We start from the raw sequence: 26,366 nt of genomic DNA, 5'->3' as shown, positions 1-26,366 counted from the left end.
AACCTCCCTGTCATGGGCAGGGACGCCTCTCAACTAGACCAGGCTACTCAAGGCTCCGTCCAACCTGGCCTTGAACACCTCCAGAGAGGGAGCATCCACAACTTCTCTGGGCAATTTATTCCAAAGTCTTACCACCCTCGTACTGAAGAATTTCTTCTTAAGATCTAATCTAAATCTGTTCTCCTTCAACTTAAACCCATTTCCCCTTGTCCTATCAGTGGACACTCTTGTGAAAAGTCCCTCCGCAGCCTTCCTGTAGGTTCCCTTCAGGTACTGGAAGGCAGCTATTAGGTCCCCCCGAAGTCTTCTCTTTTCAAGGCTGAACAATCCCAGCTCCCGCAACCTGTCCTCATAGCAGAGGTGCTCCAGCCCCTGGATCATCTTTGTGGCCCTCCTCTGAACACACTCCAACAGATCTATGTCTCTCTTATGGTGGGGACACCAGAACTGGACGCAGTATTGGAGGTGGGGTCTCACAAGAGCAGAGTAGAGGGGAAGAATCACCTCTCTCGGCCTGCTGACCGCGCTTCTCTTGATACATCTCAGGATGCGGTTGGCCTTCTGGGCCGCATGAGCGCACTGCCGGCTCATGTTGAGCTTCTCATCTATAAACACCCCCAAATCCTTCTCTTCAGGGCTACTCTCAACCCGCTCTGTGTCCAGTTTGTATTTGTGCCTAGGATTGGCCCGACCCAGGTGAAGGACCTTGCATTTTGACAGTAGTTAGAAGATTGTTGTTTTTGTGGACTAGTTATGACCAGAGGACTCAGCAGACAGAAGTTAAGAGCTTTTTGTGGGGAGAAACTTCAGGCAGCTGGTTTTCAGCATGTTTGAGAGAGAAATTACTGAGAATATTGTCGCTCCCTCCTATAAGCTCTTTGATACAAGGACATTCTCCTTGGTGCTTTGGGTGTTTAATACAACGTGGGTATTTTTCAAAGTTGCGGGTTTCGCAAGTCCTCCTTGGAGTTAATTTCATACAGTGGAGATGCCTAGTGAAGGTGCATGTTTAGCTACTGTCCTAGATGTTTAACCTCTTCTGTGCAGCCTGGAACTGGTTATATCCAGGCCAATAATCTATACAAAAGTAAGGCTGGCGCCTGTTTTCAGGGAACTTTCTTAGTCTGCAAAAGTGTGTGTAGATGGCAATTCAGAATTTTCCTTGGAAGCTACCGAACCTATAGGTTGCATCTGAAGTTCTGTGGCGCGGACTTATGTCAGATACACCTGGTTCTGGTCTGATGCCTAGGTATTTCTGGCAGGCATAGATAAATATGTTATTTTCCTATATTTCAGTATAGCAGTGGTGGTGTAATCTGCTCATTTGCTGTTACCTACTAGGTGAAGAAGAATGGTGGCTGGTGCTGTAGCAGAATGAAATAGGTGCTGGGTTTTTTAAAGAACCAGAGAAATTGTTTTGAGACTGGAGTAAGGCTGAGTCCATGAGGGAATATTATTTCTCAGATTCATTCAGTTTCAGGCTTAAATTGGAATTTTGAGCATGAGTTTTTGAAGTCTACCTTCATAGATGTGTCTTAGACTCTTCAGTAGAAATGGATTGGTATCATCTGGATGTAGTATTGAGATTTGATATGATGTAGTAGTATGAAGAAAGAGATGTCAAATTAACAAGGGTCTTTCTTCACAGATTAGGAAGGAAGTCAAGCTAACACTCTAAAAAATATTTTCCTAAGCTGCAGCAATAATGCGGGTTTACAATGCAAACTGTTCTCAGACTGGGTTTTCAGTCTTTTGACAATTTGACATTTAAGTACTTTTGTAACTTAAGAGCTGGAGTCTCTTATTATAAAACGTACAGAGGCCTCTCTCTCTTCTCTCCAATGTATTTCTGTGTTGCCCAAGCACATGTGGTTTTTTTATACCAGTTACGTGCGTGATGCAGATGATGATGGGAGTTCAGTGTGTCCCTGGCTAGCAAAAGAAAAGAGAATCTGAACTTTCCAGGAAACTTTCGAACAGTTCTTCCAAAACAGAACCTCTGTCTCTTCCCCTCTGGCACCGCAGCCCCAAAAGGAGGAATCTGGGACATTTTGGTTCTTTTAGAGGGGTCCTCTTCAGAGTACCAGCATGCTTAATTTAGTAACATAGCTGTTCCTTTCATCCAGACCTCCCTTTGTTTTCACTTAGTATAGAACATTTTGTATGCATGGAGGTGCATCTACTGCTTGTCCGCCTGCCCCACTCTGCAAGAAAGTAGCATTAGGTTTTAGGAGAAGCAAGGTTTTGCAGGGGTGAGAGTATCTTTTGACTGACTGATACAGTCAGAAAAAAACACGTAGGCTTTTAAATACATAATCGTGTCTTCAGGTTTATCTTGGGTCAGAAAACCTGTCCGTTTTTTCCAACTGTATTAGCTCATTTAATAAAAGTTACTGCCTTTCTGGAGGCTTTGCCGCTCTTGTTTTCACTAGGTCAGAACTTTCCTTCTGTGTCTTTCAGCCACCTCAACTCCTTGAGCTTTCTTTCTTCTTGGAAGTGCAGTCTGATCTCTGCTACTAATCTTTATACTTGTTTCTCTTCTGGCTAAGCTTCATCTCTACTTTATCACTCTGTGACTGGAAAACCAAGAAGAGAACCTGAGATCAAGTGCAAGATTGTACATCATAGGGCTGTTGAAGTTCAGCTTTGGCCATTAGCTTTCTCAGAAGCTTTCAGCCCTTTTGGAGGGGGCTGGGACCACGGGGTGGCTGACGAAAGGTCTAAATGTGTGCTTTATAAGCCTGTGTTAGATAGGCAGTGCTTACCATGGCCCTGTTACAGCTGGCCTTTATCTTAGCATTCCTCAGATGCTACATTCAAATCTCAGATCCTTTGGGTCATGAAAAACACAGACAGTGCTGTCATTATTTCCAGAAACATGAAAACTGTCCGTCTGTGACAGCCTGCCTTTCCCCTTGCATCCAGCTAGTAAAGGATCTCATTTGAGTAAGACTGCAGTAAATGTAATGTAATTATGTAGTTTAGGCCTCTTCTGCATGGAGGAGATGATTCGTTTGGATTTTTTTCCCCATCCAAGGATGCTTCCATCTTTGCTGCTAATGGCATTATAATGAACTGACTGACCTGCTGAGCTGCAAGCATGCCCATGGTTTGTGATGGCAGAAGAACACAAGGGATTGTATCAGGAAAGGCTGTTTTCTTCAGTTAGATCATAATCTCTGCCTTGTCTCTATCATATAGACATGGAAGCAGTTTCCACTGCAGGCAGCTCTTTAAAATGGTCAGTGCATTCCTTCAGTGTGCTGTAGTTGAGCATCCTTTGTTTCTCCTGTTCTGAAGATACTTCCAAGATTGTTCATACATGCAAGCACTTTTTTAAATATACAGTTGGTGAGATAAGTGTGAGTGTACTCAAAAGAATGGCTTCATTCACTATCCCCAAGTCTATAGCTAGCTGGTGTCTGAATCATAATTTCAAAGTCAGTGCTGAGATGGAAAAAGACAAGAGTCATTTGTTTAACAGTGGAAGTGAGAGAGAGAAAAACTGTCATGCCTAGATTGGTTTTAAGCATCTCTGTCCTTCTTCAGTGCACTCCTGTGGAGGAGTACACGAGGATTTCCCTCTGCAGCACTTTGCACCATCACAGTAAAGTTGCAGCAGGTTAGGGCAGGGTCCCTCCCAACTTTGTAAGCACCTCTTTTTGTTTAGTGTTTTTTTTTTCTCCTCATTATTTGTAATATTCAGAGTGCTCTTCTGTCTGTGTCTTCAAGCCAAATTATTATAGCGGAGGAAAAGCGTGTCCAAGATGAAACTTTAGGCTCTAGCTCATCCCTTCTGGCACTTTTCCAAAGCAATTCGCCACTTCTGGCTGCAGCTGAAGTTGTACAGAACCACAGTTGATTGTTTTATAGAGTAGCTTTGGATATTGACTTTAGGATCCATATTTCTGCCTATATTATGAAATAATTTCTGTTAATAATATAAAATACTTGGCACATATTTTAGTCTGAGTATCCTCTGTGTGTGTATGTGTTCTTTGTATATGTTTTACCATACTAACCACTTTACCTTGAATGTTGAGTTTTTCTGTGCTTGTAGCAGGCAGTCCTGTTGTCTTCCGCACACTCTGGGACTGGGACATAAAGAGTCTGGTCTCTCTCATGAGCATGTTTTTCCACCCTCCAGAATCAGTTTCATGTCTTCATCCTGTCCTACTCCTGCTATCCTGGTTTTTGTCTGGTTTTTAAGCAGATTGTTTTGCTTGTAATGCTTCCAAAGTGACTGCTCATACTGTAGATTCAAGGAAGAATACCAAACAGTAAAATGAATAAACAGCTCGTTTTGTCACTTCTAATTATAACTGATGACAAAAGAAAGTGAATATTCTTTAGTCAGGAATCTTGTAAGTGGACGTGCATTTGAGTTAAAGCTGAAAATGCACACTCTTTCTGAGGTGAGACTCTGACCTTTTCTAGACCTAAAAAGGTACAGTGGAGACGAGATGTTTCTTTGGGTGCAGTTTCATAATTGACATAAGTTCATTATCAAGTGGGGTCGGTTCTCCACCTTCCACTTGCATGTTGCTGATGCCTCCCTTCTGCATTATTGTTTGTATAGTAGCAAAAACCTCTTGAGTAAAATGAATGTTCAGAATTTGGATCACTGTTCTTACCTGACCGTTCAGCCTCAACCGCAAGTGTTGGGACAAGGGAACAGGCAGACCTGCGTGGCCAGGAGAAGGGCAGAACTGACTTTTCCAACGTGAATTGGAGGTGATCTGTGCCTGTTGTGAAACTGCCCTGACCCCTTTCTGAAAAGCGCAGTTCTGTTTTTCACTTGGTGTATAATGACTTTCCAAGTGAAGAGTGAAAACAGCTCTGCTGGAGACTAACTTAAAAGAAAAAAAAACAAAAACAAGTTTTTCTGGCAAGTGCACATTTCCCCAGTCCTTTTGTAGGAGCAATGATTTTGGACAGTGTAAGTCTCTTATCTCCATCTAAAGCACGAGAAAAGAAGCCAGGTTTGTTGGGCAGTAAATTACCCTGCCTCTGCCCAATTTGTATGCAGTAAAGAAAGCACTGCTTAACAATAAATGAGCGAGCACTAATGTAACATTAAGGCATGATTCGCATCAGTGCGACGACGGAAATAAAATGCAAAGTTTAACATGTCTTCTGCCATGAACCATCTGTTCAGCTGTCCCATTGCACCACATCTGTCTGGGCTGCTTGTAGCGGCTGTCCCATCGAGGCCGAGAGCGCTTCCAGAGGTGGATTTGGGGGGCTTCTCTCTGAGAAGAAGGGGAGCAGTTTTGTTCTGCTTAGCTTTGTTGCTTTCCTTTAGAGCTTGATAGAAGCAGAGCACATGTGCTGGATAATAAATGCCAGCTCCTCCTGTCCCTGCCGGCTCCTCAGTGGAAGGAGCCCAGTAGCAAGTGTGTGGTCTCAACAAGAAGTAGATTTGGAGACAGGTTCCTGGTCCTGTTCCCAGTTCTGTGTTGGCTCGTTTGTAAGCCATTTAACCCTTCTGTCTTGATTTCATTTTCCCCTATCTGTAGAAGTGCCACCTGACAGAGGTTTTTGACTAATAGGCGTTGGCTATTTCTGAGCTGCTTTTTAGAGAAAATACAGGGGGATTTAATCAGAGAAGGAAGTTGAGGAGGTTATATATATTTTAAGATAGCTTCCAACACCAGTTCCCTCTTTGGTGGTGGACTTTTTAATCTTCATTTGTATCACATGAGTTCTATGCACTTCAAAATACCCAAACAGCGTATTTCAGAAGTCCCATTCCAAAGTTCTCAGGCACATGGAACAAGACTGGTCCCAAGGGCAGGGCTTCAGCCGCAGCTTTGGGTGTCCTTGTGTCGGGTGGAGCTCAGGGCAAACGTTGTGCTCTTGCGTGTGTCTCTTCCCTCTCCTTTTGTGTTTCTGAATGTGTCATGTTTATCATAAGGCTTGTTACATTAAACTTGCCCGATCAAAATACCGCTTCATGTCGTAAAGTTGTGGTACTCGTATTGTGCCATTGCATTTTTTAAAAGTTGATTAGAAGAGGGTCGTGTCCTGCATCTGACAACTTTGATGGCTTGTAAACAGTACAAGCTTTTGGTTGAAGGGGGGAGTTTTCTCTCTTACCTAATATTCGTGTGCCATCAAAAACGTGCTTACAAACTGCAAGGAGATGTGCACAGACTGTCAGCCTGAATCGGTGGTGTGGGTGGTTCTTGGCAAAGCACATGAGTCTCTGAGACTGGTGAGGAAATTTTTAACCGTGGTGTCACAAACTTGATGCGTTAGCAACAGATATCATTTTCACAAGCCTCTGCTCTCTTAGGGAGTGCAGCGTGCGAGCGGTGTTCACAATCTGCATGCAAAACGCACAGTGGTTGATAGCATGAAGTCATGTCTTTTAATACACACTGGCTAGAAGAGCACCTTGGTGTAACATTGGGAAGCTTTGGCTTCGGGGCTTAATTAGACCTCGACAACGGAGCTGTGTTGTGCATGGAAAGTCTGTTTGAAGAATGCCAATGAACTGAAAGTCAGAGCAACCATTCTGTTAAAACAATGCTTAGCTCTTGCCCTGTGTGGTTTTATTTGAGAGCTGAATGCTGATGTGAGTGAAGTGAAATAGGATAACACTGTGCTTTCCATCCTTTTTCTTCCCTCTTTCCATGCACGCAAAAAAAAAAAAAAAAAAAAAAAATTCAGAAGGGGCATGAACTCGGCTAACCTGGTAGGAACTATTTCAAATTAGTAAGATAAAATGCGACCTCTTTACTAGTGCACAGACTTCATGTAAATTAAAGTCACTTGGGGATGAGAGCCCCATAGTGCACCGGGGCCATTTAAGCCTGGCAGTCATTTTTGAAATGGTGAAGATCGTGGTAGTTCCAGAAAAATGCAGGGAGAGTAATGTGAGAAAATTCGCATTGATGGCAGCGTAACTCAGAACGGAGAGAGGAGTGTGTCTGCCTTGCTGTCTAGCTGTTACGGTCTGTCGGCATTTGAGCATCACCAGCATGCCTGAACAAAGAAAGGACTTGCACTGGTCCCTCAGCTTTTTGGTGAGGTATAGATTTATTGGGATCTGGAGTGGGGTGGTGGGAACCCAAAGGCACCAAAAGCTGTAGTTTTGGATGAGTCGGCATTTCCATTTGACATGACCATTCAGAGATTTTTGTAACTCATCCAAAAAAAACCCCAAACAAATAAAAAAAACAGTGACCTGGGTCTCAGCCTGAAATTCATTTGCTTTGCAGAAACAAGAGGTTTTGAGTTATGCAAGTGCAAATTTTCCTTGAAGAATATTGTATGTAAATCCTTTTTTTTTTGCATTTGTTTATCTCCAAAACAGGTTCATTTTTTAAAATGAAAACTTGAGCCTTCGGTCCCTCCTGTGGACAAATAGCCTTACACAAGGTCTTGTTTCATTTTAGAAAAATGAATTGCTGCGCCGGTGGGGTAGTATTTGATTGCTTTAAAAGTTCCTGTCAGTGTTTTATTTTTGTTTTTCGTTTGTGGAATTGCTGTGCCTTTTGCCCGGCCATATTTAGTCTGCATACTAAATGTTAGTCTGCCCAAACACTTTACTTTGTGCACTTAGCTTTTTTCCTTTTTTTTTCTTTCTCCTTTTTTCTTTCTTTTTTTTAATTTTTTTTTTCCTTTTGCTTTCACCCAGATGTATTTTAGACCAAGACAGACTTTGCTCCGTTGGGCCGGATTTTAGTCCGTGCACTAAATTTTAGTCCGCAGACTAAAAATAATCCGCGGATTATTTACTAAACCGATTCCCTCACTGAGAACTACAGAGACCTTAACCTCTTGCTGAGCCGTACGCACGAGGGCCTTCAGGGCTCACAAGTCCCACCGTCTGTCCGTCCTCCCACCCCTTCCCACCATGGAGCGCCGCCCGGCATCGCCTTGGCGGGCGCCCCATGGCACGGAAGCGCCGGCGGACCCGTTGCCACGGTCAGCAGCCACTCATGTAGTTCTCGGTGGGCGAATCGTGCAGCTTTCCCGGTGGAACTGCGTTGAATGGGAAGAGCTAAAAGATGGCAGGGGTTTTCGCTTGTATTTCTTAGGGCGTTATTCCAAAGGGAGGCGGGAGGGGACAAATTGAGGGGGGAAAAAAATTCTTAGGTAACGGGTGCGATGGGTATGAGGGGGAATAAACCCGCAATAGAGAGAAATTCAGTCCATACCCGCACTCCTGAGGTGGTACGTCCAGTTCCTGAAGAATCCTAAAGAGATAACGCCAGCAAACAAAATCCAGTGGCGGGGGAAGTCAATCCAAAATGGAGAATAATCCGCGGCGGCCTGAGGCACTCGTAGCTCATGCAAATTGAAAGCATCCAAATTGGAAGTACAGATCTCGAATTTTTACTTTCTCTTCAGCACAAATTATAAATTGCTAGGGGTTTGGTTTTTTGGGGGAAACAAAACAAAACAAAACAACCCAAAAAGTTTATGCTGTGTCTCTGGGACAGATTTACAAGTGGGATGCACCTTTGGGGACAAACTAATCTGGCCCCATTGTCTGTGGACGTTTCTATCCAGGACCAAGGACTGAAAATTCTTTGTGATGGAAATTTCAATTACCCTTTTAGTTCAAGTTTTGATTTCGATTTTTTTTATTTTTTTAGTAAATGCACTGGCATTGGAACATAAATTTAATATAGAAATGTTTCTATACTATGCCTCACCATTGCACAATCAATTTTTTTGGCATACACTGTGGTGAAGTTGGGCTTGCTGCTATGGAGACTGATGTTTAAAGTTTCTAATTGTATAAACATTTTCTATGTCCCCCACACCATGGATTTCTTATAATATTGGCTATATTTTTCCTTGCTGGACTATTCTCTTTTGGATTGACTCCCCCTGTTTGGATTATTTCACTGCATTATCATCTTTAGGACTCGTCAGGAACAGGACATTTCACCTCAGGAGTACGGGTATGTACTTAAACATTTTTTCAAATTACTAGGCCTAGCCTTGGCAAAAAAAAAAAAAAGAGAGAAATGTTAGAAGTGGAATATTTGAGTTCCTTGAGGCAGCAGTCAGCCGAACGTTGTAACGCAAGGTGATGGAGACAAAATGGACACTTTGTGTGCTGGTCACTGCTCTTTGCAGGGGAAGTGTATTTTTCCAATGTATTTTTTATTTTTCCCTTCCCTGGTTCCAAGCAGTTAGGGCAGACTTCAGGAACTGCCTACTGCAAGGAACTAATTTCTGGTCCAAAGGCAGGCTGAGAAGTTCTCAACACGTTTTAGGAAACAGGTGTTAAGGTTTCACCGACATGAAAATCAGCGAGTTGACAGTGGACAGTAAGAGCACTCCTTTTACAGATGGCAGATTTGTGACTGTCTGCCTCCTAATTTGCTCAAAATAAGGGCTTGTCGTCTTTGCCTGAAGGATAAAAAAAAAATATTTTTTTTCTTTTTAAAATCTGATAGGCGAGCTGTCCTGGGGGAAAAACACAGCTAAAGTGAAGTACTTCAGCTTCAAGCCGGGGTAAATCAGGGCTGTTAAATCACCTGTGGGAAGGTGTGTGAGGCAGACTCCATGTTAAATATAGAATTCTAGAACAGTTTGGGTTGAAAGGGACCTCAAAGATCATCTAGTTCCAACCCCCCTGCCACGGCAGGGACACCCTCCACTATCAAGTGACTTCACTTCTGTGGATCTACCCCAAGACACACTCAGTTGTGCTACTTATCCTGGGGTACAAAAAAAAAAAATAAAGAGCTGGTTTGTTTTGGGGGGTTTTTTCCTTAATTGGAGACAGTTTTAGGTTTTGTTCTGGTCAGGCCATGACTTGGGAGCAGTACTTGCACCCACTGGGCACCACGGTCGTCAGTCCGAGCTCCGCAGACAGCGGGCACGGAGCCGCTCCTGCCGCCCCTCGGAACCGCGTGCTCACGGCATGGTGGGCAGCAGCAGTTCTCTGCCGGCAGCGTGAAGCTACAGCCTTTTCCTTTTGTCATCACAGGCCTCGTGAGAGAACTTTTTTGGTTAGTTTTGCAGTAAGCCAGTGGTAAAAATAAGTTGTGCTCTTTGACTCCCCGAGTCAGGATTCCCTGCCATACCAGTGAGTTAATACAGCACGCACTGCAGCAAACCCGCGTGCTCCGGAGCTGGCTGGGCACCAGTGGGATAAAATTCCAGTCCCTGGAGAACTTAGCGTTTGTGTTTGATTCTCATTCCCGAGAGCATATGTCTGAGGTTTCAAACCTACTCCAGGAGTGCCTGTGCAAGTTCCACATCTGCAATTAAGTAGCATGTCATGCACTGGGGTTTTTTTTTTGTTTGTTTGTGGGTTTTTGTTTTTTTTTTTCCTTCTCCCTCTTTGGTGCTGCCTGGCTTGGGTTCACCTGCACTGGTGCAAAAGCATTTTGGATTAGCTCAATTTTTACCAAAAATGCCGGCACCAGAGCTTAACACTCGCAGCCAGCCCCACTCCCTTTCCCCCAGCCTGCGTATCACCTGCAGCATAGCGAGGGACGAGTGCTGGAGGAGGCCATCCAGGTCATGTACATGATTAACTCATGTTTTGCTTTTGATATAATGAGAAAGGAGGATGGGGGTGTGATTAGCTGTGGGTAGTACCGTTCCCAGAGGTTTAAAACAAAGCTGCAGTGAAGAGCTCCTTTTTGTAACTGCTTAAGGTAAAAATCTGTAGAGTAAAATAGTTGGTTCTCTTGACACAACTTTCAGCTGTCCTTAAAAATACCAAATGTGCAGGAATTATCCCAATAAACTTAGGGGAATGACTTGCCAGAATAAGGACACAGAAGGAGTTACTTGCAAATGAGAGCTAGACGTTTCCTGCACCCCACCCTTGCTTTCCTTGTTGTTCTCCAAAGCTGAACAGCAGCCTCCATAGCAACAATCTGACCTGCCTGCCTGCAGAAGTCCATGTTAGTAAGACTTCATTCGCTAGCCAAAAATAAAAAAACAACCCAAAACTGTAGCGGGGCCGTATTCAATTTTTACATTCAGTGAATCCTGCTCATTTGAACCCTCCTTCCCACCTTCACCCCATATGCATGGCTGGTAGCACCTGTGTGTGTTTGTCACGATTTTTGAATGAGTTTCCCCTTCATTCTTAAAGTTGTTTTTTCTGAGTGCGCTCTCATGAAGTCTCTTGCTGGCATTGCACCTTCACTCTACTGCAAGACGTTGCAATTAACCCTTTCTCAACCCCAGGAACTGGATTTTCCCCATCCTTACTGGAGGACTTTGATTAGCACAAACCACGAGTTTGTTCCAGCTTGTTGGGCAACGAGAGGTTTAATTGCTCTGACTTGCTTCTGGTCAGCAAAGAAAAGAAACATGCCCAGACAACCTGTTTCTCCTTGCTTGTATTTTTTTTTGTTTTAGGTCTTCCGGCCCCGCACTCCACCAGAAGCGATTGCGCTATGTAGCCGTCTGTTGGAGTACACCCCCACTGCCCGCCTGACTCCCCTGGAGGCCTGTGCACACTCTTTCTTCGATGAACTACGGGACCCAAATGTCAAGTTACCAAATGGGCGAGAGAAACCTGCACTCTTCAATTTCACCACTCAAGGTAGCCTGTGAGCGTTGAAGGATCCTGTTCATCTGTAGAGGATGAAGCACCGGAATAAATGTTTGCTGTTACGCAGGTGTCACTCCCTCAAAAGTAAAAAGTCTCCTAGCAGGACTAAGGTTATGAAGTGATTGCACAACCAGCTTATTTCAAAGAGAGAGGAAAAGGACTTGGAGAAATGGGTCGTGGGATTTTCAAATGCCTGGTGCCTCCGATTCAAATTGAGCACAGGGGACTGATGCAATACTGTCGGATTGCATCAAGAAGGCTGACGTCTGCAGTCCAACGTCTGCAGCCTAGCTGATGGTTTTGTGTGAAATATCACAGTCAGTGGACTGTGGGAGTTCAGATTATCGTTTTGGAGATGATCCTACTCTTTCAGACCTGAAATGCCATAGCAAGGGGTAATGCATACGAGGTTTGGCAGGGAGGTTTTTAGTGTTGCTGCCTGTTTTGGTTCTGGATGCGAGATAAATGTAGAGCCTTTAGTGTCCAGATTTTATATGCTGTACACATTTTATATGCCAGTGTATCTGGCATAACGTTGACTCAGTCTTTTAGAAACTGTAAAAATGACGGACAACTAACTTTTTTAGTTGAAGCCAGACTGGTATCAAATTTTAAAACCATTCATGTCTTTTTTTCTACAGAAGTCAGAAACGTAAAACTGATGTCCCCCCTAGAACAGTTTTTGCCTGCCAAGACAGAGAATGTGAGAAGCGTGGCGTACAAATATGCTAGTAATTAATTTCGCAGCACTTTTTTTTTTTTTAATGATTAGCTGCCAATTCTCACCCTTTGAGCAAGAATAGATCTGTGTGAGTTTTTTGTTGAAAGTCTAAAACACCTTTTGGCTTAGTTAGCATCAATGTAATTTTTCAGACTCTTTAGTGCATGCAGTACCTGTCTGCCAAAATGTGAAACAAGAGTCCTCTCCTTCAACATGTGGAGCCGTTTTATCTAAAAAAAAAAAAAAAAAAAAAAAAGCTGAGGGAGAGAGGGGCAAAAAAAAAAAAAACTTTGTGTCTGTACAAAGTAGTTATTTTAAGCTCCTTGGAAATAAACTTTTAACTTGCTTTGAGTGGCTCCCTGGCAGAAGGTAGATATACTGAATATACCAAAACATTTCTGAAGCACGAACACCTTAAAATGTTCAAGAAAATAACTTGTGTTTCCAGGTCACTATCCTCTGTGCTGATTCCTGCGTCTGTTGTTACAAATGTAGTAGTTATGTTACAGGTCCTTCGTTGTTGCCATAGTCATGAATTGCCTTTTCTTCCCACTCTAAGGCCATCTTCAGTAGCTAAGCTATTTTTGATCCCAGTATCTTAAAACAGCTTCACTCCTGTTCTTGTTGAAAGTATTTCTTACTAATTGTTTCTCAATGATGTTACGATTGGGCCTATCTACTACATGAAAACAGGATTTTAAAAAGGCTTGGAAAGCTCTGTAGTGAGTCTTTTTAAAAATCTTTAGAGGAAAAATAAATGTATGTATTGGGAATGTGTCCCTGGTTTCCCCCCGAGGCAGTGTGGGAGCTGCTGGGTAAGCTACCCTAATGCTCAAGCAAATTTAAAGTTCCTCTTTTACCGTCCTGAGGAGCTGATGTGCTCCTCCCCTTGTACAGTGACTCGTGGGAATGGCACGAGAAATCAGTTCCAGTAGAGCGATTTCATTAAGATTCAAAAAAGCAGGTTTCTGTCATAGGCAGGTGCCAGTTTTGCCATCTAAAAAGGGAAGGCAGAACAGAAGCTAGTCATTAATGAATTTCCAAATGAGCCCTGTTGCAGGTGAGCAGCCAAACTCAAAAAAATAACCAGAGTTTTTTTAAAATAAATACATCCGTTGCTTAGCACGGTAATTTTAAGACCTTTGCAATTAATAAATGTGCAGCAGTGAGTCTTGTCTAGCAGCAGTCCTGATTACAACCTCAAGATACACAAGAAGCTTTTTCTTCTCCTGTGACTGCAGTGCCAGGAGAAGAAAGTCTTTAGCCAGACTGTGCGAGGTCCCATCAAATTGGCTAGTCCGGAGCAGAAATCCTAACTGGGAAATAGATCAGGTCATTGGAAATCAGATGATGACTCATGTTTAGTCATCTGTGGTAATTTAAAAAGTGATGAAAGGCATCCTTTTGTTTTCAACAGGCAATATTAAGTTTTAGAAGTGTTTTATTTGGCTATATCCAGTTGCCTGAAACCCATGAAGTAGGAGGTAGCTGCAGAAGGCTTGAAGGCAAAACTGTTACAAATAACAACATAAATCTAACCATTAATTCATTGGATTGATTTTTGAGAAAGAATCTAAGCGTCATACCAGATCTGCTGATCTGGGCACTTAATGCTGCTCAAACAGAGTCAAGAAGAAAAGCAGTGAGAGTGTACGGAAGATAAAGGTCATGGTCTTTGGCTGCCAGCAGTAGTTGTGGGGCATATAGGTGCTTGTTTTATCGTAGAGGTGATATCTGGTCATTCTTAATGTCTTGCCTGTAAGTTTCTCGTAGTATTTAAACAAATGTTATACACTGATTGGGTGTTTGAAAAAATTATTTTGGCCAAGGAGGTATCTCCACTAGCCACAGAGCTGCAGTTCAGTGCCTGTTAGACCTCTAAGACAGAAAGCACAGGAAGCATTTTTTCTCTTAGAAGCTGGATTTTCAAACAATCTGCGAAATGCCTGCCATTTCCTAAACTTCTTGTAACACATCGATGACTGTGCTGGGTCACAAATATTACTGTCACTCCATTTTGGCCATTAAAGACTGGAAATTCTTCTGTGATTCAGCACTTAGGAATGGTTATCATGCTTCTCAGTGACAAATTACTTTTTTGCTAAACTTTGGGGGTTTTCTGTTTGGTTTTTTGGGTTTTTTTTATTTGTTTGGGGTTTTTTCTTTGTTTGTTGTGTTTTCTTTTTTTTAATGAGCCTGGCTCATGACCTTTAAAAAAAAGATTTTATATACATGTGTGTAATATATATATATATACACACTATATATAAATATAAAATACATTTTTTTATATATATATAAAAACTTCTTCATTTCTAACCAAACTGTTTCAACGTGACCAGAAATCCTTGGTGTGACCATTTGAGTGCCATCTAGGTGGTTTTTTTTTTAGACAGAGTATTTCTGCTCAGGGCATGTGGAGAAAAGAAAACTATGAAACTTGTGCTGCTTCCAGGACACTTCTAGATTGAGGAGAAGCTGCTGGAATAACTTTAGTTACATGGAAAGTTTGTGATTATGACAAAGCAGACATGACACAAGACTAATTTTTCCCGAGGATTCTGGAAGTGTTGACAGATCAAATGTAACAATACTCAAAAAGACCGCTCCACTGTTTCTCAATGCCAAGCGTTTTCTTGTGTTTGGGGAATGAAGACGATGCAGTGTTCTACTCAAACTGGACGTTTTCATTCCTGCTCCTTATTGGAGATGTAAACTGGCTGCAGATGGCATGGTTTAATCAGGAGAAAGGTCTTCTCCCAGCTGATGTGAACGGGAGTTGGCTCTCATAAGTGGGTTGGGATAGCTGCTCTGTTCACATCATGATATTGAAAACTTTGGATTGCCTTGTTTGCAGTACCTTCTTGCAACAATATTGGTTGTGACATTGGTGTCCCTGCCCATGGCAGGGGGGTTGGAACTAGTTGGTCTTTGAGGTCCCTTTCAACCCAAACCATTCTGTGATTCTATAATTAACCCAGCCTTGAGTTGCAAGTTTGATTTAGATAAACAGGCTACAGTTCAACAGCTTGTCCAAATACTGTGATGGAAATCACTGACAACAGAGGTTCTTGACACTTTGTAGACTGCAGATACCACAGGTCAGGCCTTTTCCTCGATATTGACATGTCTCATCCTTACAGACAGGATAGCTGCAAAAATACGGTAGAACAAAAACTCAAACAAGCTCTCCAGCGAAGCTGCTGTTACACTTCAGCCAAAAGACTTCAATTTACTGTGGTTATTTCTTGTCTGAATTGACCTACTCCTCTAAGTGACGCGTCAAGACGGATTCAGAGCATGCTGAATTTAAGAAACTGCATACCAAGAAAGAAAATGTGGGGTTTGAGAAGAAGGGACCAAGATCAATCTTCTGGCCTCAATGCAAGTTCCTTGCCTTAAAAACAACGAAACACAGTTTACTTGCCATAGTTGGTGCTGTGGAAGGAGGTGTTCCGGCAGCATTGGGTGAACGTATGGGAGGAACGAGGATGAGGGGTGTTCTGTTGGATCAGCTGGTGCTGTAGCTGCATCCTCGAGGCAGCACGTAGCGCAGGAAGGCAGCAAATGTTGTTTGGTTACCTTGACGTGTTAGCTCTGCTTTTGTTTGAGTCACAGCCCCATATTGCTGCCAGCGATGAGCAGAAAATAATGCGGGGATTTAAGAGCGCGAGGTAAACAGCAGATTCCCAGTAATAACAAATTTGAGAAATAGCTTTGGAAAAAATACTAAAGGAGCAACATTTTCTAGCACAGAGCAGCTAATACCCAAGATAGTATTAAAGTATAGGTTTATCACTGATATTCAGCTTTGACACTTGAGGATTCATGTTTCTTCCATGTAGTTTTCCATTTAAAATGGAGACTTAAGAATTCTGAATTCTATTACGAATACATGAATTGTAGATGCCCCATCCCAAGGCCAGGTTGGATGGGGCTTTGAGCAACCTGGTGTAGTGGAGGGTGTCCCTGCCCATGGCAGGGGGGTTGGAACTAGATGATCTTTGAGGTCCCTTCCAACCCAAACCGTTCCATGATTCTATGAATTGTGAATTATTCCCACATGAATTTAAGGATTAGTATGTGTACAAATGCTGTGAGTATTGAGGCTTTCTAGAAGGACAAGCTAGGTCTGCTGAGGCCTCATTGCAGTATTACTGGATAGACTGGATGGGTTGGAGGTAAGGTAGCAACTTCTGTTTGATTCTGGACTGGAGCTTGTGCTCATAAGTGCTGAAAGGCAGTCTCAAAATGTGTAGTAATAGTAGGCTTGTAGGCAGGTGAGAGTCTTCTGCATCTTGCCCTCCTAGCCGTAAAGAAACTTAATGTAACTTAATGGAAAAAAAAAATCAGCAAGTAGACTACTGATTCCTTTAGGCCCTAAGTTTAAAGCTTGTGTTAAAGAAAAGCAATAAGCTCTTAAAAATGAGCCCAAATAATTTAAGAATGTGTACAAAACCACCTTACTGAACCCGTGGTGTGATTTGGACTGGTTTCTGTACAGCCCTTGCTCTCTGGAGGTCTCATGTAAAAAGCTGTTTATTCTCATTTTCTCCTCCAGATGACCTCCTGGAGCTCCAAAAATCATCAGTCGCCTTCCATGAGGTGACTGCTCACATCCTTTTCACTGGATGTTGCTTTCTCAAGAGACAGTCACTCACTCCTGTTTCTGAAGCAAACAGGACCTGTCTTGTCTCGGCTCAGTCCCACCTTCTGTGAGGCACTAGATTCTCTTGAAAGGGTTCCAGAATATTATTTGTTGGCAATGTGTTGCTCTTAATCCTCCCACAGTTGTGGCTGTAAGATGCCTGTTTCTCATTCTGGTACACAGTGAAGCTGTATTAGATTTGGAGTCTAAAAAACATGACTATTCTTAACTTGGTTAAATCTTCAGAAAGAATGGTTGTGTCATTTTGTTGTCCGTTTAAATTGTCCGGCAAACTGACTCCTTTTGCCTTTCCCTGTGCTTTTGGAGGAGATGTCACCTTCTTGACCTTGCTCAAGGAGACTGCTGTGAGAGATCGGTCTTGGGTTCCTGGGTCCTTGAGAAAGAGATGCTTGAGTGAGCCAAAGAACTGAATCCCTGAAGCTCTTGGAGCAACTGTGACAGCTGCTTGCTTGCTGAACCAATGCCTAAAGCAGCACCACTGTTATCAGCCTTCTTCTGGAAACTGGTTGCAAGTGGATTTGGGAAGGAGATCCTTCCAGTGCTCAGAAGGAAGCAGCATTATCAGGCTGTTGATAAGAAACAGGCTTGGCTGGTTCTTTGCTAACTCCCAAGCTGCTGTCTTTCTCTAGGAATTAATTCCCTTACACCACTACTTGTAGTTTTGACAGCTGTGCTCAGGAGACCGCCCTGCCGAATATCGCTGTGGTTTCCTCTCGCTGGTGGGCAAAGAAGGAACCATAATGCGACCGTTGGCTGTACGGGCACACGTTTTGCCTGAGGGTGCCGTTACTGGGGGGGAATCCAAGGAGCTGAGCGTGCATGCGAGGCTCTTTGTGGACCATGAGCTAACTCTGTTTGTTCCGCTTCCCCTCCAGAACTGTCAAGTAACCCATCTCTGGCTTCGATCCTCATCCCTGCTCATGCCCGGAACCAAGCAGCTGCTTCGACCCCTACAAACGCTACAGCGGCCTCAGGTGAGAAGGCACCTGCCTGCCTCCCTCCCCACCCTCGCCCCCCTGCCCGGGCACCTTCCCTCTGCCGTGGTCCGTCAGCCACCGTGGCCCTCGGGGTGAGCGGGGAGGAAGGGTCCGTTTGAGCATCACCTGAAAGTTGCACTTGGTAGGTGGTCGTTTGGATGCTACTGGTGGACACCAGCCCAAATCCTAACCCGAGGCACTTAGACTCCGCGTTCGACTGTTTCGTTTGTTGGTCCCTCTCGTTGTTGGTCAGTCTGAAATTAATACTGACTTGGAGCGTGGGTTTGTGATGCCTAGGAAGAGAAGAAACAGCTCACTCCAGTACATGTGGCCTCCATGGAACGTGGATAGAGAGGATTTTTCCCCAAAGGCAATAGCGCTTCGGAGTCTGGTTAGGGAGTTCAGTCAGTGTGTACACTGCCTCACCTAAGTAGATGCAGGCGCTTCTTACTGCGTTTGCTTGTGTCATCTTCGGGCACAAGGCAGATGCGTTTGGTTTTTGGCCAGCACTGAGTGAATTTCTTTTTTTGCCTCTCTCATGCTCTCTAGTTTCTGTCAGAAACCTTTTAAAAGCTTGCTGTTGGCCCGTAGCCACGCCATATTGTATTCTTTTTCCAGTGAAAGCTTAAAAGCTGGGTAATACCAGTTTGGGAGACTCCCAGAGAAAATCCTAGTGCTGCAGGATGTGGCAGAGGTGATTCAGTACATGGTCCTCTTCCTCTGAGTCAGCCCTAAGTCAGCGCAGCCGCCGCTGTCTCAGGGCTTGGGCAACCAGAGGCAAGCTGCCAAATGGGTGTGTTTCATACCTGTGTGCACGCACATCAGCCCCGTTTGACAAGGGCTGTGACCCCTTTTTGAGGTGCAGGGTGTTGGCCCAGTGTGAGAGAGCTGATAAGGGGAATCCCTAATTAAAAGTGTTCTTGAAACATGCAGGAACGCATTTGCATGTCGATGTGCTGAACAGTTACCTGACATCTGATGTGCTCGGTCCAGCCAGTGCTGTATGGAACCGGTTTTCATACTCCAGGACACACAGATGCATCCAGGTTTGAAAGATGAGGCTTCTCTCTGAAAATGTAGTAGCGGTAAATAAAAGCTACAGCTTGTACAATTTACATGCTTTGAATTTGGGAAAAAGCAAAATTGCTATTTTCAAATTTAGTATGTTTGTTTCATACACTTGGCAGTATTTTGCAAATAGTCATGTTCTGTTTCCCTTTTATATGCATCTGTTGCTCAAAAACAAGTGAGGAAAAAAGCAGATAAAGTAGTAAAAGTGATTAAAAAACTACAAAACACAAACATATACAATTATTTCAAGCCCTTCAGAAAAACACTGTTTCACTTAATGTCCCTTTCATGCCTTTTAAGGAGTTCTCTTTGCCAAGATACAAGTCTTGAGGAATTAATTGGGGTTAAGAAGTCTGTTTTCACACAGCACTTTCCAAGAGTTCATGTGGGGAGAAAACGCATTAGGCTGAGTCCTAAACGTGGAGTATACTAACAGAAAAAAACGAAACCGACCCTACCTTACTGATGGCAACATTTTTAAACCTCCCATTTGCAAGCACTGCACTGAGTTGGGATAGGACCTCTTATTTATAGTTCAAAAACAACAAAAATATCCTTCCAGCTTGGAAAGAAGCTGTGAAATTAAGTTCAGTATTGAGCAACACGCAGCTTTGGGTTTCTGCAGCACAGCTGGTTTGCCGTTTCCTACTCACATGGGGTTCTCACAACAGACAGTGGGAATTTTGTCAGAGTTGTGATTTTTAGGGTTAGGTCCTGTGTGAGGTTACGTTTATCTGTTGTGCTTTGCATGCTGATGCTACACTTTGCATGCTGATTTTCCTGGAAGGGGTCTCTTCTTTCCCTACACCCCCTGCACATCCCACAGCAGTAAGTTTCTAGCTCTTCAGTAACTGCTTAAAGCAGCGTGGGAGAGCAACATTCCCACCTAACCCTCCTGTTAGGCAGGAGACTTTTCTGCAAAACGTTTGCTCGTGTGACTAAGCAGTATAAGTCCAGAAACTGCTTTTGGAGCAGTGATAATGCTACAAGATGTAGCTCTCCAGGAAATTCAAAGGGCAGAGCAACTTAGGTGTAACACTTGCCTCCCTCTAGCAAGCAGAACTGATACCGAGGTTCAAATTTTTGGTTACCTGCTTGCAGACAGTTAACTCTGTTTTCGTAGCTGTCATGTTGGTGTGCAGCTGTGTTAGAATCTCAGCTTTTTCACAAGGTGTAAAGCACTGCTTTTTATCCTGCACCAAGGCAGGATCATAGTTAGAGAATAACTAGAAAAATGAGATCTGTTTCTCCAAATTCTATCAAGGGGATGTTTGTCAGGAGACTTAGCAGTGGTGTGGTGATGAGAGATGGAGAGATTGTCCTTTCAACATACCACGTTAACAGTGCAGGTTTCATCAAGCCAGCAATTAGCCCCATGCTGACTAGTATCACACACATCTGCATTTTTAAAAGTTACGGAAAAGATGATTTTTGTTAACTGGTAGATTCACAGTGGTGATTTCAACAGCCCAATGCAGCAGTAATCCTGGGATCGTGATCTTAAATGCAATGGAATTTTTGTAGGTAACTTTCGAGTGTTAAAAAAATGTATTTGTTGTAAATCTTCTCTTCTCTTGAGGCGTAAAGCTGGACTCGCTGTGCTAGCGGAACCTGGCTTTGCAGCGTGAGTGTGAAGCCTTGCTGCATGGGTGTGAGTAAATTCACCTCAAACGTTTGTGTCACATTCTCTGTGACATTAGTGGCATGTCTAAAGCAAAGTGAAGGAAGAGGGGAGTTATTGAGCCCTGCTTGAAATGGTCTGCTAGCTTTCTGCGAATTATGCTGGCCATTGACTAAAAGCACCAGTGCAACTTTATTCACGTGGATGCTAACTTGATGTAGCTGGAGGAGGAGGAGGATGGTTTCATAGCCGTGCAGCCACAGCATCTGAGAGGGGAGCTGCACACCAAGCCCAAAGCGTATCTGCTGGTGTGACTACATGTTTTTCTTCCTGGATCAGCCAGCAGCAGTAGTTACCTCTCTGTTAGTCGGTGTTAAGATGGGAAGAGCATAATTGCCATCTGCAGGGGAGTTGTGCCAGCAGGGATGCTGGGGTCATCGTCTTAGATGTCCTGCTGCGTTGATCCCGTGTAATCCCGAATGCAATGGTGTGCCTGGACTTTCAGCAGCAAAACAGATTAGTGCTGGTGTTACCTGCCAGTGCGTGGCAGTTGAAAAAGACCACAGTGCTCCATAAAATAAGATTTAATGCATTTGCGGTGTTCCTGTTGAAGGAATTTTGGAAAACTTTAATTCCTTAACTGGGAGAAGAGAGGTCAAGCAATTTGCTCAGGCTTCTGCAAGCTCAGCACAGGGAAGAGTCCATGACAGCTAGAGGAGTAAAAACTTGCGAATTTCAGGCTTGCCAGTTTTGTCCTGAGCCCTGGATTTCCACATCCGTAGGAAAACTGGGCTTTTCTCCTCCTTCCACTTGTCTCCTCTGTTGTCCCATGAGGACCCACAGGCTGGTGGTGGTTTTGTTTCTGTACCTTTGCAAACAAGCAGCACAGTCTGTTGGCATCACAAATGCAACCAGCTGATGCTGTCATTAGTGCTAATGGGCTTTCTCAGACTCAGTTGACATTGCTGTCTTTCTCTGAACTGTGTGGCGCCATCTTTCCTTTCTGGGAGGTTTCTAAGGAGTGTCATAAACCCTCTGAGAAAGCTGAGGCATTCCTCAGAGGGAAAAGCTGAGTTGGAGGAGGTGCCCTACATTGATGAGAGATGCTTTTGCCCTCTGTTCAGAAGTAGTTTTGGAAGCAGCTGACACTTATCGCTAACATGGTTTCTTTGCCCACGCAGGCAGAGGTGTCAGTCAGGTGGGTGGTTGAGGGCCAAGAGTCTGCCCTGGCCTCAAGCCACGATCTCCTGTGTAGTCATCCGTGCTGTTCCAGAAAGCTGCAGAAGCAGCTCCTGGCTGCCCTCCCCAGCAGGGCTTCCACGGTGGCACAGGCCACCACTTCACAAAGCAGATGCTGTAGCAATGTTGCTTTTCTTCTCTTATGCCCAGGTACTGATTTCTCCTGATGAGGAGGAGTAAGTGAATGCCCAGAGACCTTCATACTCCAGCTGTGCTCTTTTTCTAGCACTTCAGCAAAGAGATGCTGGAACAAGCCCCTCTTTGTCCCCAAAACGCTCTGTTGATGTGGAGTCAAAGAACAAGCTGAAATGTCCAAATACTGCCTTTCCTTGCAGATTTGGAGCCAGTACAGCCTTAGGTGGACTCTGCACTCTGTCCTAGCCTGGGTGGACTTCTGTATATTGTTGTGAAAAGCCCCATATAAATGGTCTTGGGCTGCATCAGCTGCTTTATTTCCCTTTAAACATGTGGCATATGTGTTCTCAGGAACTCCCCCAGTAGAGTGATGATAGAAGAGAAGCATATGTTATGTATGTTACAAGAAATAGCTCTGTCCCTTCCTCTTTTTGTCTTTCCCTCTGCTCAGTAGCAATGTAATGATAACAATTTCAGCCTCTACTGTCTTCAGGAGTAGGAGATCAAAAGGCACGTTTCGTTTCAGTGCATGAAACACGAGCACTTTTTGCACATGTACAGAGAAACCCTCTGTCAGCAGCTCAGACTGCAGCTGGACTGCTTGCATCAGACGTGGCAGGTGTTGCATTAACTGGAGTTTATCCATACCTGAAAAGGAATCTGGAACAGGCACAGTGGGAGTTTCAAGTGTGGAAACTATTACCTGGCTGGCTGGGGCACTTTTGATTTCTGTGGTCATCGCTGGTCTGCATGCATGTGGGATTTGGGAATTGCATCTTCAGGGGAGTTCTCCACATAGGAGGGCATGTCTCACGTGCCAGGCTAGCTTTCCAGATAGCATTGGTCCTGTTGTCGTGCTGCCTTGGTGCTTTAACTGCGTGAGCTTTGTGTTACGGTGGTCATCCGCTTGTGAGGGAGGCGTCGCGGTTAATTTGAGGTGAGAAGAAAGGGAATGGGAAACTCAGCGCAGTCATCTGGCATCCTCTGCCCACAGGAGGATTTCCCTTTCTTCCCACACACTCCTCTCAGCATTTCCTTTCAAATAGGCATCCTCCTCTCTTCCCACTTGTCCCTTGTGTTCCTGGATACTGCTGTTTGTTTGATTTCCTATTTTTGTTGCCGTTTTCTGTGTGTGTTACTCTGTCACTCAGCAAGTGCTGCCCGTCTCTCGACTCTCACTCATTCCATTGCCTTGGCTCACGGCTGCACTTCCAGCTGTGGTCAGGTCGATGTGGCAGGAGAGAAGGTTTTCCATAGCAGGTGACTGCAGAGCATTGCCCAGCCGCGCTGCCTTGCGAGCTCTTCCGTGCTGGAGAAGTATTACTGCACCCTCACTTTTTTTTTTTTTTACTCCAATTGCAGTATTGATGGCTTTGCGGTTAACCTTACTTAAGTGGGAAAAATGCACGATGGTCTCTTGTAGAAACCTCACTTGATATCTTTTTCTCGTCCTGTATTTATGGTGTGGAGTATTTTATGTGTTTAACCATTCATCCCCTTTCCTTTTTGTGACCATGCTATTTAGATACTGCATAGGATGGATCCAGAGGAAGTCGGTGCGGTTTTTTTTCTTTCCCCTACCAACTCGTCTGACGCTAAGAACAATTTTTTTAGAGAAAATACTTCATGCGTGTGGCCTGTGAAAACACAGTTACAGTGAATTTCCTTTTGGTATTTCTTTGCAAACCTGCGTTTTCTTGGAATGCATTTTGACTTTCCAGCCCAAACCATTCTGTGATTCTATGACACGTGCCCACGATCCTGTGACTTCTCTCTGTGGAGCACTGTCCCTCCCAGAGAACAGGAGGTGCTGGAGACTATTTACTGCAGAGAGTGGATCCTCTAGCAGTACTGTGTGCTTGCACAAACCTCGTTAGTGGCTTCAGCCTTGATGTCAGTCTGCTTCAGCAGTTCAGGGGGTGGCAGATCCAGCTGCAGTTGAGCAACACAGAATGAAGCAGTAGACTTGAAAGATGTTTTCTGAGGCACCAAGTGCATGAGTTACACACGAACACACAAGCTGTTTGTGCCAGGGAAGCAGGCTCGGCGCGCTCGTTGTCTGCGCTGTCACACAATTAGCAGGTGCCGTTGTTACAAGAAGGCTTAACGATGTGAAACTTCAGCACCAACGTGAGGCCTTGCGGTGGCCGCCGACACTTGATGCGTTAGCTTTGGTGATGCTCGTGTGCCTCGTCTTGCAGTGACAGTTCCTGGAACATAACGTGGGCGACTTCCCGCTGCACGAGCAGTGTTACGTCCTGCAAAATCTGCTGGAGCCCGGCTGGGTGTTCGCCTGCCGGCCAGCGACCCTCAGCCCTTCAGCTTGCCTTTGTCCTGCTTAAAGACCATCTTCCCACCCTCTCCCAGTCCAAACTGTTCCACCTGCACCCCCCGAAGTCAGGAGAGCATCCTAACCAAACGGCACCTTGGTGGGAGTTGTGGGGTTCCCCGTGTGGAGAATGTCGTAGCTGTTGTTGGGAATGTGTCTGTATTTTGGAGGTAATACTGGTTGTTTTTTCTCTCTTCCCTTCCTCTCGCCTGTCATTTGCAGATGTTAACGCAGGAGAACGAGTTCAGACCAATAGTGTAGCTACAGCATCAGCCTCCAACTCCACCTGAACCGGTACCAAGCAGCCAGCTGCACAGGAAAAATCACCAGTAATTTGAGTCTTGCTCAGCAACACTGGTCACATTTGGAAAGAAAATTAAAAAGAGGAAAAAAAAAAAACCAACAAAACAAAAAACAACAAACCAACCAACCTGTTCATTTTAGTGTTCAATTTTTTATTATTATTATTGTTGTTCTTATTTAACCTTGTAAAATATCTATAAATACAAACCAGTTTCATTGTATTCTCACTCTGCAGGGTGTCCGGGGCAGGGGACTAGGTGGGGGGAGGAGGGAAAGTGGAGCAATACAACACACCAGTGTCTCTCCCCTCGACAATCTTCGTGTTGGAAGTTTGCTGTTGTGTACTTCAGAACCAGGACTCTTGCCTCATGCCCCCTCTCACAACAGGAAGGAAAAAAGCAAAACAAAACAAACAAACAAACCCCCCCAAACCTCATTCTCTGCTGAAGTTCTTTTTTTTTTTAACCTCTTTTTTTATTTTCTTTTTAAGTGAAGTTTCGGACTTTGATGTAGTGCACAGCTTGAATTTGGTCGGGAGCTTAGCAGGGGTCATTCAACAGAGCTCAGTGTTTCTGGTCAGCGAATCCATATCCCAGGTTGTCTGAAGAGCTGCCCCGGCTCGGTATGGGGAGCGGGCAACGTGGTAGGAAAATAGGTTGCCAGGGGTTGGGGGGGGCGGGGGGGGGAGGGTTTGCCGTGTGCCCAAGACTAGGGGAAGCCTTTCCTTTTAAAAATCAATGCTAGTAATGAAGAAACCTGCAGCTTCCTTGTGGGAAAAGTCTTACCCGAGCAGGTTGTATATAATATAATACACACACATGCACGAGCACGAGCGGTTAGCTTCACCCCTTGGCCCCGCCGGAGCTCCTGCCGCCGCGGCGCGGGCCGGCGCCGGGCAGCTCCCATCTTCAGCAGAGAAGAGCGGACGAACAAAATCCTTGGAGAGGGCAGGGGCCCGGCCGGCGGTGTGAAGGGACTTGATGGAAAGTGGCCACTGGGAAAGCTTTTTGGTTGTTTTTTTTGTTTGTTTGTTTGTTTTTCCCTGCCCGCCTCCCCACCGCAGGCTCTTGATTCGAACAGGCTTCCCTTTCCCAAGGTGCGTACAGGAAAAGGACACCAGGGTTTATAATGTGAACTGTAACAGTCTACTGGTTTATTTTGTAATATTTTTTTTTTAACTGCGGTTTTAACTTGCAGGATGCCACATTCTACGATAGTTCTGATTTTAAGTCCATAGCTAGAACCTGTATTTAATTTCATCTTTTTTTAACCTCTTGCTTTTTTGGATCTCTATTTATTGATGCGTGTTGCCACGTCGCCATTATGTTTTTACCTTGGTAGACTATTAATAAAATGCACATCCGAGTGCTCTCGACAGTAATTTGTACCTGCTGACGTGTAGGAAAGCTGGCTATATATGAGTGTGTGTGTATATATATTATATAAATATATACATGTATACATAGATACAATACTGCTTTTTTTATTTTGTCTACGGTCGTGAAACAGTCTGACTGAAGCGTGAGGTGAGTGCTTGTTCTAGTCCCTCTGTTCAGGGTCCGAGTTTCCTCCCTGCGGCGGCGTGTGGTGCGAGCATCCACGTCTCTCTTCCTGAAGTCCAAGCAATATTCCTCGGGAAAGGGTCAGGTGAGCGGCCGGACACAGCCGCAGCATGAGAAACGAGACTTTTGGAGACCTGGTCTTGTCGTAGGCATGCGGTTGGTGTCCGCTCCGGCCTTATCCTCCTTTGGAGAAA

At 44.4% G+C, this 26,366-nt stretch overlaps 1 protein-coding gene across 2 annotated transcripts in view; it reads left to right on the top strand.

Annotated features, from left to right (window-relative positions):
* GSK3B (glycogen synthase kinase 3 beta) overlaps positions 1–25,266 on the top strand; it is a 166,304-nt gene extending 141,038 nt beyond the window's left edge. The window contains exons 9-12 of one of the 2 annotated variants that reach the window (XM_086618415.1): positions 8,883–8,921; positions 11,350–11,536; positions 17,811–17,909; positions 24,530–25,266. In XM_086618415.1, the coding sequence (XP_086474541.1) occupies positions 8,883–8,921; positions 11,350–11,536; positions 17,811–17,909; positions 24,530–24,597 (393 nt within the window). In that variant the 3' untranslated portion in view covers positions 24,598–25,266. The remainder of the gene's footprint in view (positions 1–8,882; positions 8,922–11,349; positions 11,537–17,810; positions 17,910–24,529) is intronic. The other variant, XM_086618339.1, reaches the window with a different exon arrangement.
* Positions 25,267–26,366: the final 1,100 nt, after the last annotated feature.

The sequence above is a fragment of the Tauraco erythrolophus genome, chromosome 1 (assembly GCF_009769465.1).
Source record: "Tauraco erythrolophus isolate bTauEry1 chromosome 1, bTauEry1.pri, whole genome shotgun sequence".
Classification (NCBI taxonomy): Eukaryota; Metazoa; Chordata; class Aves; order Musophagiformes; family Musophagidae; genus Tauraco; species Tauraco erythrolophus.
The sequence above is the reverse complement of the archived record's forward strand: the minus strand, read 5'-3'. Positions and strand labels throughout refer to the sequence as shown.